The sequence below is a fragment of the Lottia gigantea genome, assembly GCF_000327385.1.
Source record: "Lottia gigantea unplaced genomic scaffold LOTGIsca_116, whole genome shotgun sequence".
NCBI classification, from domain to species: domain Eukaryota; kingdom Metazoa; phylum Mollusca; class Gastropoda; family Lottiidae; genus Lottia; species Lottia gigantea.
This window is the reverse complement of record NW_008707145.1, coordinates 648,435-663,206: the sequence shown is the minus strand read 5'-3', so window position 1 is coordinate 663,206 and position 14,772 is coordinate 648,435. Positions and strand designations below refer to the sequence as shown.

Genomic DNA, 14,772 nt, shown 5'->3' with positions numbered 1-14,772 from the left:
GCGACCACACGAGTCGGCTACACAAATCAAATAGATACCCATAGAGTTTTATAATATATTTAAAACTTTATGTAGAGACCTTATCTTAATTACGATTTTCTTGAATTCAAATGAAATGCCATCATTAACGACCACGAGTAATCTTATAGGCCTGCATTAAAAATATTTAAAAGATAGCACTTTTTCACATGAAGCAAGAATATTTCTGGCTTTCTACTGCTATCTATGGCACTAGCCTATATGCCTCTATTGCAAATAATATTTTCAAAATATAGTGCAAAAGAATTTCACCCGATACACATAAAAGATGGAAACCACTTTTGAAAGTTATTCCAAATAAGTATCATTACGGCATCATTACGGCTACGGATTTTTACTTGAAGTGTTCATGAATGAACGGCACTCTAGTCACTCTAGAACAACTTGGGTTCGAATATGATGAGAAACAAATCGAACACATCCAGTTAAAAAATATCGTTTTTCCCGAAGAGATGATTTTGTGCGTAAAAATTGGAACGTTGTTATATTTTTATTTGGGAACTAGACTAATGGGTCTAGAATGGCGATTTGGTATTTTCTTTACCACGAATTGAAATAGAAATTATTGTTTCGTTTACATATTTTTGATGGATTTTAAATTCCGCCTTTTGTTCGCGACCACATATAATGTAAACTTCCGGTTTAAAAACGCAAGCATGAGTTCAAACACAGCAAATGCAAAAAGAATGGTATATGTCGGTATGTATGCTAGATAATTCCAAAAATATTCTAAGGATTATTAATCTTCTTTCTCGTTTCTTAATAATTGAGCATCTTATAGTTATATTTTGATTTGGTCGTGGGGACTGAGGTCAAGTGGGGCCCCAATGAGGGGTCTCTGCTGTAGTGTATGTGCTGGGAGTACTAAAAGAACAAGGCAAGTGTTGGATACATGGACATTGTTCAATATCTGGTAACGTTTGTATGGACACGTTAATGGTTCAGGGCCAGTTATGTAAGCCTAGTTCATATGTATGTATATCATTTCAGGTGGTTTGGCTGAGGAGGTGGATGATAAAATACTCCATGCAGCTTTCATTCCATTTGGTGATGTTATAGATATCAACATACCTTTAGATTATGAGACAGGTTTGTGTTTTTAATCTGGGCCTTATGCATCAAATTAAGTACTAGTATAACAGAATAGCTATTTTTAGTCTACAAATTTGCCATCTGATATTCCACGACTTCGTTCATTTTCTTAAGTAGTAAACTAAGGTTATATTAATCTATTTTTGATAGGCTTTCTGAAATATCTTGGTCTTGTGTCAAGAATTGAAATTTCTTTAATCTTTTGTTCCAGACAATGATATTTTTTTCATTTCGTTTCAGAAAAACACAGAGGATTTGCCTTTGTTGAATTTGAATTGGCTGAGGTAGGTTCTATGAAATACACTAACTTCAAGTTGGATTATACCATACATGTTAACCAATGTTGCGATTGATATGCTAAGTAACATGATTAATGGTTGTCCTTCAGAAAGGAATACAGAATTGACATATAGATACAGTGGTACCAGGTGTTCAAATGAAAATGTCTTGCAGTGCTTGGGACACCCTCCACTGTCCTTTTTGCAGTGGAAATTTTAGAACTTAAAAGTTATAGCTTGAGCTTATGATATATTTCTTTTTACTCTATTTGATTTCTTGCTTTCAGGATGCTGCAGCTGCTATTGATAACATGGTAAGTTTGACTGCAGCTAAACATGGCTTTCTTAAATTTAAAAAAAATCAATTAAGCTGTTTGCAATTTGCGTTTTGCATTCTGTAGTACTCCAACTAACTGACTTCATAGCTTGTTCACGATGATTTACATATTCATGGTTATTTTGCATGGCGTTGTTAAGTAAAGTTAACAGATTTTCTGTTAATTTGAAATATTTTCGAAAAACAAGGACGATACTGAATTGACAATATTGCTGGCTAGGTTGCTTTAGCTAATTTTTGTCTGAACTGTTCTGTGCTTCACAAGATTCACTCCTTTGCCATTTTAGAATGATTCTGAGCTATTTGGAAGAACGATAAGAGTAAATCTGGCAAAACCAATGAAAGTCAAGGAAGGGGCATCAAGAGCAGGTAATATTGATATATCATGAACTAATAAATTCAAAAGTGTTTGTCTTCTCTATAAGTGTTACCTAGGGGTGGGGATGTAGATATGTTCTGTTCATGATGATCATCTGATCAGCTGTCCAGAGCTTTGGCATCTAACTTGCAGAGAAGTAGGTTCACGTGATGGACTATTACAAAGAAAATAGTGACAGTACAGTTACAGTTCTTTTGATTAAATGACTGTCCTTGCCGGTGGCAAAAGTTTGTTTCAATCTGATGGAGATATCCCAGTTAGGCTTAGAACTTTTCTTAGAACTTAGAACTTAGAAGTTTTCAGTAAAATTATAAATCCTCTTTATGATATGGCCATTGCAATTTTTATAAAAGAAATCACTTCTTTTCTCACAGTTTGGGCTGAAGATTCGTGGTTACAACAACATGCTGGAGAAACTTTAGAGAAAAATGATGATGCAGATGATGTGGCTCAACCTGAAAACCCAGCACCTAAACGTTCTGCACCAGATAGTGAGACAGTAAGTAACAGTTATACCAATAAATTGGCTTTACTATATTATCTGCTATCTGTATTTCACCTTTTTAAGACAAAAGATTTTAAGCATTATTAGTGAAGATTTTACCATCATTAAATTAATGATTAAATGAACCAGAAGTTGGATTTTCATTTTGAAAAGAGCTAAGGGTTGTGAACTCAACTTGAATCTGATCAAACTACCTTTCCTTGAATTGTAACAAGAATGTAATGTATCACATAAATTGTCAAAATGTTTTTTTCATTTTACTAGTCAACTGTACCAGCTAAAAGATCACGTGGAAACGCTCAAGTGTATTTAGATATCAAGGCTGGTAAGAAAGATATTGGGCGTATTATTATAGAATTACAGTCAGAAGTTGTTCCTAAAACTGCAGGTATGTTAACAAGCTTTATTTTTATGATTTTATATCATGTCCGATTGAGTTAATGAAAAACTATCTGAATCAAGAGTGTTTCTCAGAAAGTTGATTGTTTTGTTTATGCTAAATTTCTATTTTGAGTAATTGAGCATTCTTTTCTTAAGCTGTGAGACCACAATATTTATAAGTGAAAAATGTTTACTAACACATCATGTTAACACATATATAGCAAAATAAAGGGAATTAACTACAATGGTAAGATGTCATTTTTTGAAAATTCTTTTTTTAATTTATTTACTGGTCTTTTTTTGTAGAGAACTTCCGATGTTTATGTACCCATGAAAAAGGGTTTGGTTATAAAGGTTCTACTTTTCATAGAATAATACCTTCATTTGTATCCTTTGAAATGTGTGTTTTTAATGGAAAATATTTGTTATCATATCCCTTCATGTTTAAGATGCCTTGATGCTTTCTCAGCCATCTGGCTTTGCTAATTTACCTATAGCTTGATAATGTTAAGAGTAGAAGGGTGCATTCCATATTCCATTTCTAACCTTGGCTTTTGTTTTTTTTTTTATATATGTTCATCTTTCTTTGTACATCCTGTTTGCTTTTTCTTCCTTAACCCTGCTATAGATGTGTCAAGGTGGAGATTTTACTAAAGGTAATGGCACTGGAGGAAAATCTATTTATGGTCAGAAGTTTGAAGATGAAAATTTCCTATTGAAACACACTGGACCAGGTAGCTTTCTACTCTATTTAAATTTTCTTTACATTCTTCTTGAGACACATAAAAAAATCTATGTTGTATTTGTAAAGATATTGATTCTCAAATAGTACGTTAGCATTATGATGTTGGTTCTAGAAATATTGAAACATAATTTGACTCGTGTAGTTACTCATGAGTTTTATACAATGCGATCGTCAGAAAACTGACCTATTTTCAGCCTGCACCCCTACTTAAGTTGGACAAGTAGAACTTATTCTATGTCTAACGTTAAGAAGTGTGCTTGGGGGTATTAATAATAGAAAGCTTTTCAGTTGATTCTAGTCAAAGCACTGTGTTCCTTTCCTGTGCAGCAGAAGCTAGATGCTTCTCACATGCTATTTAAATGTTTTTGAATTTTTTACCCTCCTTGATATTTATTTACAGGTACTTTATCAATGGCAAATTCTGGTCCCAATACAAATGGCTCACAATTTTTCTTAACCACAGAAAAAACAGACTGGTATGTATAATTTTAGTTGAAATTTCACTCACTGATTAATTTCTTGCACTTTAGTTTTATACAATGACTTGCTAATATATTATCCCCATTCAAAACCTTAACACATTGAAAATGCAGGTGAATGCTAGTTGTGCCCTAAAATTAGATGAGTATATTATGTGATGAATGAATGTACATTTCATGATGATCCATGGAGTTATGGTTTACATTCTAATATATAATTATTGCTATTTGTATTGTAGGTTAGATGGAAAACATGTTGTTTTTGGACAAGTTATAGAAGGAATGAACGTAGTACGAAAAATGGAAGTAAGTTTACAATCACTAAAATCCTTCAATCTAGAATTATTCGTTATGCAAAACATGCCAAAATTAACTATTTCATTGACCTAAAGGGACTGGTTGGCCAACTGTTTGAGACCAATCCATAGTCTCAGAAATGTTGGTTTTGTAGCTAAGTCATTCAGTAATAGTGTTCACAGCTCACTGTTGAAATGGAGCCTTTAGAAACATGTATGACAACTCGTATTTTCTCGATACTCTCTGATGCACAGAAAAGACATGCATGTATAGAAATAGAAAGTGAAATTCCTAGTCCGAGATATTTTTGAAGGAATTATGCAATTTTTGTATATTTCTAGTATTTATGAAGTCTATTTACATATATTCAAGACCCAAATCAACTATCTCGAAAAATGGTGAATCTGTTCCTTTAACTGAAAAAAAAAATTGATCAATAGACAATGTTTGAAGTAAATGGTCCAAGTTCATAACATTTGAATATCGAGAATGTTTTTTTTCTTTTTCAGACTTTCGGAACTAAAGGTGGCAATCCAACAGAAAGGGTTACAATATCTCAATGTGGTGAATTAGTCTAGCAGATTTGTATATCTTGTATTTTGTAATTATTGTATGTAAATAAATCATATCATGTGTAAATATTATCATTAAAATCATCTTCAAATGTATGTGCCTTGTTTTCAATTTCTTTCTATTTTATTAATCCATAAAGTGGTGTTCTGTTATTATTATGTGTTCATTGAAATTCAATGAAGTTTTAGAAAGCTACACTTAATTTACTAAAATCGTGCATTCAGACCACAGAAAACTGTTGTTGTGCCAACCTGCAAGCTCAGAAGTTTTCAACCTTGTTCCATGAGCGATAACGCCACGCCCTTCCCTTATAAACTGGTACTTTTTCGTGATTTTCTCTCAGGTTATACTCTTAAAAGTGTATTACAAAGCAACTCATAACCCCCCAAGATTACAAAATTACCACAGGTTGAAAATCCCTGTGCCAGCTAACTGGGAGATAAGTTTGTATGTAAATACTGAAATTATGACTTATCAGTCAGGGAAGTATGTACATCACCATATAGAAATTTATCAGGAATCGTCAACAGTGTCTAAGTCACAGTTATTGATTATCAAAAGAACGAGATTCTCAATTATTACGAAATCCGGTTATTAAGAATTCTGAAACTCTCCGTTTGATCACAATCTTTGGTGACTTTGTAACGTCTTAGCACCTTATTTGGTAACGTTGTAGCTTCTCCGTTTGATATACACACACGATTAATATCTCGTGACTCCTCCGTTTGATATACACACACCATTAATATCTCGTGACTCCTCCGTCGTTTGATATACACAGACCATTAATATCTCGTGACTCCTCCGTTTAATATACACCACTATAATCTCTGGTGACTCCTTCGTTTGATTTACACACACCATTAATATCTCGTGACTCCTTCGTTTGATATACACACACCATTAATATCTCGTGACTCCTCCGTTTGATATACACACACCATTAATATCTCGTGACTACTCCGTTTGATATACATCACTATGATATCTGGTGACTTGTCAATTCTACATCTGATATACACACAATTAATATCTGGTCACTCCTTCGACTGATATACACAACTCTAATCTCTGGTGACTCCTCCGTCTGATATACACAACTCTAATCTCTGGTGACTCCTTCCTCTGATATACACAACTCTAATCTCTGGTGACTCCTCCCTCTGATATACACAACTCTAATCTCTGGTGACCCCTCCCTCTGATATCCATACACAAATAATATCTGGTGACTCCACTGTCTGATGTTCACCACACTAATCTCCGGTGACTCCTACGTCTGATGTTGTAGCTTCTTCGTCTGATATTCACCACACTAATCTCTGGTGACTCCTCCGTCTGGTATTCACCACTCTATCTGGTGACGTAAATAGCTTCTCTGACTGGATATTCACTAATCTCTCGTGACTGTTGAGGTGATGTGATATTTCTATCATGTATAATATTACATACTATATTATATTGAATGTCTCTTAACATTAATATATGGATAACAATTTAGTCATAAAAGAATTATGTGTTTAATCTGATTTTGATATTACTCGAAGCGGATCAAAAGTAATCCACGTTGGCTTATTGTCAAAAATAGGATTTTATCTCAAATATTATTTACAAATATGATTGTTTGGCAATTGTTTGGTTACTGCAGAACATTAATGTATATGGAAAAGCTATCATGATGGATATTTCTACGGCAAAAAACTTGTTGAAAAATGTTAACTGCTCCGACTACGGTAAATAAAATATTTTGTTTTTGAAATTCAGTCAATGTAGTATTTTGTGAAAGAAATGTCTTTTCAAACTCTTCCGAAACTAATCATACGAAGCTACATGTGGTTCTTACATGAAAATGGTAACTAAGCCAAGCGCAAAATTTCATATGGGAACAAATATATAATACCTTATATACAAATACATCCCATGTATTGCAAAACCGTTCTTTATATTTGTGCTCTGTTTAAAGATGGGTTTCCATATTTTTTAGCCTTAAATAAAGCAAACTATTTCATTAATTAGTGTTTGTAATGGATTACCATGTATTCTTTATCATATCATTATGTTCTTATTGTATATAATTAAGTTTTAACTAATCATTAATGTCCATGTATGTACAGTCTGGATAAACAAAAAAATACTTTTTGACCTTTCTTGATCGGTCACTCATTGGAATTCTCTTCTAATTGAGCTAATTATGAATTAATTATGGACATGTGAAACAAACTGGCATTGCCTCGTTATTACCTTTACTTTCTATTCATATAAATATTAGCATTTTCATTTGCATGAATAAAAATAAGGGAACCCACATTTAACCATATTCTGGGGGTTGAATTTATACACCTATCATCTCCATTACAGTGCCATAAGGATAGCAAAGTACAAGATTTAAAATTTTCAAAGCACTTTCAATATTCCAGTTGTGCCCACTTCCACTTCGTTGGTAAAAGTCAGCATATTGTAATATCTTAAAGACAACTCTTGGTGGCAATTTATAGTCGTGGCAAGATCAGGCCTGGTATTCTCGAAACGATCTTAGGGCTAGGATGTCCTAGAATCAATGTTATAAGAAGATAAGAACTTAGGACATCCAAGCACTAGGATCGTTTTGAGAATACGTGTCCTGATGAGTCGCCTGAAAGCCGGAGATATGCCATTTTGAAACTATAAATTAGACCTACTTATTAGTTCTTTGTCTTAGAGTTAACAAAATATCCAGCCTTTTCTGGACATTGTTTGTTATGCATTGTAGGTCAACTGAAGAGCATGGCTACAGAACAATTAGACGAATTAGAAAATGCTGTAAGGACTTTAAAACTCCAACGCCAACAAAAAGAGCTTCCGGAAAAGAATGAACGTCTCATTAACAACCAACCAAAGGAACTTGAAGCAGAGATTGGTAAAAACAGCTTAACAGAATTAAAGTCGTTAGCAAATCCACCTGAAATGGTGAAAACAACATTGTCTGCATTCATGCTTGTTTTAGGGCACCCAGTGACAGACGCAAAGGTCAGTAAGTACCAAAGGTCTTCAACGTGGTGTATCAAAGTGCATTGAATAAAGTTCCCCATTTCTGCTGGTTATGATCAGTGGCTCAACTAACCATGTGCACGGGGGGCCGTGAACTTAATATCTTGGGGCCCCTTCCACAGGAACTTTCTTTTACATATATGCTTTTCTGCATTCTTTTTTAGGAGCGGTAGGGGGGGAGTAGGGGGTGGACTTCAACCAGAACCAGTCCCTGTGATAGTTGAGCCACTGGTTATAATAGTCTTTACAATCGGGTTATATGTATTACAACTAATGGAAGTTTTTGTCAAAGAATAACGCGTTAATTTTCTGATTAATTGTATCATCTGGATAATCTTCACCATTGGAAGAAATAAAGTTATATATATACAGTAGTTAGATAATAAGAGACGGAATACTTCAAAACTAAGTTTGAAAAACAATTTTAGCGAATCAACAGAAGGCAAAACTGAATCGACATTGACATGATATGGATGAATTGATTCCTAATTTAGGTGTTTCTATAGTTAATTGACGTATATCGTTCCAATATTCACAACCTAATATACTTGTTGGTTTCAGGAGTGGAAAAAGATAAAAATATTTATGGCAAACATAGATATTATTATAATGAAATGTAAAAACCTACAAATACCAAATGTCAGTAAAAAGCAAGCAAAACTCGCTGAAGAAGTCCTCAAAGACTGCGAAAGCTCTGCAAGAGTTATGACAGTTTGTTGTGCCGCGGCCCAAGTTCATCAATGGGTAATTATTATTTATTTATTTCAAGCAAATGTTCTCGAAACTTTTTTTTTATGTGGTCACAAATTTTTTGTAAACCAAAATTGTAATGAGATCGTAGCCTATTTTCAACCGAGGAAAATTTAGACCACCTTTTACCGTAGCAACTGTCTTAGTCGAATTTTAATGAGCTGATATGAAGTGTAACAATAAAGTAAATCGAACGACTTTTGAACGCAATAAATTGCATCTCTCGCGTTTGATAGAGTGAAACTGCCATATTGTGAAAATGCAACTACCTGTAACTGTGAAGGCCGGATTCCGAACCATCTGGTGGTTCAGGGTCCTTTTTTCATTCTAGAAAGTAGGCTACAACATGAGTTCCCTATAACTACTTGTATTGAAGTCGTCAGTGAGCTAACTCTTACTCAAAGATTGATAAAAATTAACCAGATGCCATCGACTGCTAGCAGTCTTTGAAAATCCAGTTGCACACTGACTCTGAAAGTTGTACAACAGGATGTAGTAAAACTTATTTTTTCTTTCAGACAACCGAAGTGGTTGGAAAGGTTTTACATGCAAGATGATACGATAAGAATTACAGGATATAAGTCATTCTCAAGAAATATTACAAAAGAAAAAAATACAAATTTAAACCAGGCATTTCCTGAAAGGGATACAACCATCTAAAATATTTTAATTTCATCTCATATAGCCTTATCAGAACCATCCGTACCACCTGTCAGAATGAAAAGTAAACGCCTGGTTCGTCTAGAATGAAAGAAAATGTATAGAAAAGTGAACTTGCTCTCTTTTCCACCCCAAAATTTCATTTTTGAACACGAGGACAATGTCTGATTTGCACTAAAAAAGCTACACGGATGGCTGAAGTGGGGCGTTGTCGTTATGGTACACGTAATATAAATTATCGAAGAGATTTGTTAACGAAAAAGTCTACCATTGTAAGTCGTTAAGAACTTTATTCATACGCTTTAGTTATCACCGGGTTATGTCCCATTTATCTTATTTATAGCGTATAGACGAAATATAATGAATGGAGCTACGTTTACTTTTCTTCACCTAATTAAGGCGACATCATTAACGTGCAATGAGGAACATTTTGACTAGAAATCCTCTGACATTAGCCTCCCTTTTTTCGAGTTGCAATTGTCTAGGGATCTTGAACGTGAATAACCTGTAGCACACATTCATGCCCTCACTTTATTGTCTCATGGTTGCAGATGAATGTATATGATAGTAAAGTGAATTATCTTTACTGACAGTGATTTTAAGTGAATCTAGATGATGGTAAAGTAACTTATCTTAACTAGCAGTGATTGTAGATGGATCTAGATGATAGTACAGTGACTTATCTTAACTAGCAGTGAATGTAGATGAATCTAGATGATAGCAAAGTAACTTATCTTTACTGACTGTGAATGTAGATGAATCTAGATGATAGTAAAGTGACTTATCTTTACTGACAGTGATTGTAGATGAATCTAGATGATGGTAAAGTGACATATCTTTACTGACTGTGATTGTAGATGAATCTAGATGATAGCAAAGTAACTTATCTTTACTGACTGTGATTGTAGATGAATCTAGATGATAGCAAAGTAACTTATCTTTACTGACTGTGATTGTAGATGAATCTAGATGATAGCAAAGTGACCTATCTTTACTGACAGTGATTGTAGATGAATCTAGATGATAGTAAAGTAACTTATCTTTACTGACTGTGATTGTAGATGAATCTAGATGATAGCAAAGTAACTTATCTTTACTGACTGTGATTGTAGATGAATCTAGATGATAGTTACGTGACATATCTTTACTGACTGTGATTGTAGATGAATCTAGATGATAGCAAAGTAACTTATCTTTACTGACTGTGATTGTAGATGAATCTAGATGATAGCAAAGTGACCTATCTTTACTGACAGTGATTGTAGATGAATCTAGATGATAGTAAAGTAACTTATCTTTACTGACTGTGATTGTAGATGAATCTAGATGATAGCAAAGTAACTTATCTTTACTGACTGTGATTGTAGATGAATCTAGATGATAGTTACGTGACATATCTTTACTGACTGTGATTGTAGATGAATCTAGATGATAGCAAAGTAACTTATCTTTACTGACTGTGATTGTAGATGAATCTAAATGATAGTAAAGTAACTTATCTTTACTGACTGTGATTGTAGATGAATCTAAATGATAGTAAAGTAACTTATCTTTACTGACTGTGATTGTAGATGAATCTAGATGATAGTTACGTGACATATCTTTACTGACTGTGATTGTAGATGAATCTAGATGATGGTAAAGTAACTTATCTTTACTGACTGTGATTGTAGATGAATCTATATGATGGTAAAGTGATATATCTTTACTGACTGTGATTGTAGATGAATCTAGATGACAATAAAGTGACTTTTCTATTTAGAAAGTGATTTGGGATTGAACGTATTGTTATTTTTGTGTCCAGATGGTATTTTGAAGTTTACAAGCTAAAAGGTTTTTTTTCATGTTACATTAGATATTAATTAAGTCCATCGTCCTATTCTAATTTGATTTCCCTGTATACAGCATACTATAAAATTATGATCTGCCTTGTTGGTAATTAATGGTACATGAATATGAAAACTTATGATAACACACAGTAAACAAAAATAGACATTTTCTAATATTTTTACAATTTATTCTGGAACGAATGCAACGAAAACACTATAATATCTGATTCCAAAGATTAAAGGGAATGTAAAGAGGTTTACTAAAAAATTGTATGTGTATCGGGAACACTGATAGTATCAATTTGCACCTTTCCAATTTTCAACCAGACGTCTGTTGTTCCTGCAATTCCACTAAAACTAAGTGCTTGATGACGACACTAATCGCAAAATATACTTTATCCCATTAAGACCTGGCGATTAGTGACGTCATTAAATGTTAAGTTTTAATGGAGTTGCAGAAACCAGAGACGTCCGATTGAAAATCCGAAGGTTGCACCCGATACACATATTTGTTTTAGAAAATATCTTTACAATCCCTTTAATAAGTGCAATTTGTGTATATTGCGTATGTTTGCAACATAAATCCAATCTGCTGTTCGAGACTACTTGAATGAGTAAGTATGAAGGTCATTGGCACTCTCAACAGGTGCGAGATTGCTGAAATAAGAAAAAAAAAACTTTAGAAGCTCCATGTGTAAGTGCAGAATTTATTCAAGACTTGAGTAATCAGTGAATCGGCATAAATATGCTGTATATGTATATCACAGATGGGGTGGATTCAATAACACTTGTGTCGTTGATTTAATCCAGTTTATCATTTTCGTGAGTAATCTCCAGACAAGTCGTATCACGGTAAATCTTGGACGCAGGCTTTAGATATTCTAATAACATCTCATAATATCCACGATCACCATCAGGATAATACCATGCATTATCATTTGCTGACACAGGGCCGTAACTTCATCAAGGCAAATGAGGCAAATGCCGATTTTGACGAAAAATAAAATAATACTAAATACATCGCTTATTTGACGTCTACGGTAAAGGTGTCTACCAAAAGTCTTGTAATGAAAGGCAACAGAATTTTTGCCTCAAGTTAGTGCCCTGTCTTTGCCTCAAGTTAGTGCACTGTCATTGCCTCAAGTTAGTGCCCTGTCATTGCCTGTCATTACCTCAAGTTAGTGCCCTGTCATTGCCTCAAGTTAGTGCCCTGTCATATCATAATGGACATTATTAATAAAAATATTATTAATAAAACTGATTCTAAACATCGCGCTAAAATTGTTATGAAATATGGCCTACATACAGAACCCAAACAATAAAATCTGCCGTAAAAAAATTGGTCGTCTGTAAAACTACTTAACATATTGAAAATAATGAGGAGTGAAAAAACAATGTTAGTCAAGTTTCAGTGTATTTCAAACACAAATTATTTTTATAGTAAAAATAGACCTACTTCAATTTTCTTTGTGAATGTATTTTTTGTGAAGTTCAAGTTCATTAATAACTCAACCAAACAACCATAACATTGATAAAACAGAATTTATTACTCAACGCCAAAAAAAAAATTGGAGTTTGTACTTTCTCTGTGTATATACTGTATTAAGCATTTCTGATGGCAATTTAAATATATATTATAGTGCATCAAATCAAATGCCAGTAGTAAGTAGACTATTTAATAACAAACAGACCTAATTTATCCACAATTTCAAAGTCTTAATAAATAATCAAATATTCTACAAAGGTTTAAAATATAACTAACAATTTTGGAGGAACCGGATTGAGAAATTCTATAACCACTGTTGATATATGAAAATAAAGAATCTTATTTCTAATAGAGCTCATGCCATAAAATTCTCTATAGAAATAAAATTATAGCTGTATATAGACCTTATCTATCTTACCTATCACGCAGGGTTATTTTTTAAGGGTTCCCCGTTTTTGGGGTTGATATGGGTCTTTAATTGTCTCCGGAAGTACTAGAAATGTGCGAAAATCAAATCGTATAATTTCTTCAAAAATATCTCAAACTAAGAAATTTAGTGTTCTATTTCTGTATATGTCTTTTCTAAGATAAGATTTGAACGACATTTAGAAGTGGAGAGTAGATATAACAAAAAACACAAGGGGTATATTATGGTATAACTCACTTCTTTAATAACAAAGCACATAACTGTGTTGAAACGTTATGTGCTTTGTTATTAAAGAAGTGAGTTATACCATAATATACCCCTTGCGTTTTTTGTTATATCTACTCTCCACTTCTAAATGTCGTTCGTTTTTATGTCTTTTCTATCAAAGGCATAGTCTCAAGAAAAGACGAGTCGTCTTTTTAACTTTTAAACGCAGATAATTCTGGACACACGAAGATTTGAAGGCTCAAATTGCGAATGCGAGCTGTGAACACCAGTACTGATTAGCTTAGCTAACAAAATCTCGTTTCTGAGACTAAAGTACGATTGGTCAAACGAATGGCGTATCTGTCCCTTTAAATGAGAGCTACCTCTTAGAATGAACATAATATTCAAATTCTAAATCATGGCCAATAAGAATACATATTCATAAATTTACCACAGAATCACTGTCAAATCTGATATGGATAAGTCTTGTGGATAATAACTTAAGTTTTATAGATTTTTTGGATTATAGATGGATTCTGTTGTATCGTTTTTGTAGTATTCCTATAATTAAACTCATTGCAGTAGACATAATGTTCTGGGAATTTTATAGTTTTATTCAGCATTTTGTATAACCTATTCCAATGTAGGTTCCCCACGGAGTTAAATAAATTATATCAGGCGAACGTTCATGAACAATATTCATAAACCAACATCATTAGCGTAAATACGGTAGTTTCGTTATAACATCATAAGGGCATAATATGATGCATGTGCGACGAACAGAAAAAGTATGCTTTCGTATAACGGGACAGATATTGTCTTCGTAGGTGCCTCGTATCAGCCTAAATCCCACATCTGGTTTGTATACAATTACATCAAACGGATTATGCAGAAATCATCATATGAATGGACAATGACGCTTCTCTTTAGAAATTTATTACACAAACGGAAAGAATTTCCTCTAGTCATCTCTGTGCCCCCAACCCCCTGGTATACCTTCAATATATTGTAGCGATATGTAGCTAAGGATTTGGGCCATATATCAAAAATGAAGGTAAAAAAAACCCTCCAAACTCCACGTAGACATTGAAATGAAAGGCTATTTTTCTGTAAATTTGTCAAGGCCTATACATAACACTAAACAATTTCACAGATAACACAAGTTGTCGTATAACATGAGGGTAGAATAAAATTTACGAACACACACTGTGATTTACAACAGCTAGTGTAAGAGGTGAAAAATTGTGAAGTTTGTTTTATCCTCGTATCAGTTCGGTTTGT

General features: G+C 33.5%; 2 protein-coding genes across 2 annotated transcripts; both read left to right on the top strand.

Annotated features, from left to right (window-relative positions):
- The first annotated feature begins 678 nt into the window (after positions 1–678).
- LOTGIDRAFT_205061 (hypothetical protein) lies at positions 679–5,199 on the top strand. The gene is made up of 12 exons (XM_009047758.1): positions 679–738; positions 1,030–1,128; positions 1,372–1,415; positions 1,697–1,723; positions 2,034–2,115; positions 2,500–2,624; positions 2,895–3,018; positions 3,318–3,397; positions 3,640–3,745; positions 4,157–4,232; positions 4,475–4,541; positions 5,042–5,199. The coding sequence occupies exons 1-12, from the start codon at positions 696–698 to the stop codon at positions 5,108–5,110; spliced, it is 942 nt and encodes a 313-aa protein (XP_009046006.1). The 5' UTR covers positions 679–695; the 3' UTR covers positions 5,111–5,199.
- A 2,669-nt stretch (positions 5,200–7,868) lies between these two features.
- On the top strand, positions 7,869–8,752 carry LOTGIDRAFT_171566 (hypothetical protein; the record flags this gene model as incomplete). The annotated part of the gene is made up of 2 exons (XM_009047757.1): positions 7,869–8,115; positions 8,694–8,752. The coding sequence occupies 2 exons, from the start codon at positions 7,869–7,871 to the stop codon at positions 8,750–8,752; spliced, it is 306 nt and encodes a 101-aa protein (XP_009046005.1).
- Positions 8,753–14,772: the final 6,020 nt, after the last annotated feature.

Coding starts and splice junctions, on each gene's coding strand:
- LOTGIDRAFT_205061 (XM_009047758.1), top strand. CDS start 696: ATGAGTTCAAACACAGCAAATGCAAAAAGAATGGTATATGTCG. Junction 1,416..1,696: donor TTGAATTTGAATTGGCTGAG/GTAGGTTCTATG, acceptor TCTTGCTTTCAG/GATGCTGCAGCTGCTATTGA. Junction 1,724..2,033: donor CAGCTGCTATTGATAACATG/GTAAGTTTGACT, acceptor TTGCCATTTTAG/AATGATTCTGAGCTATTTGG.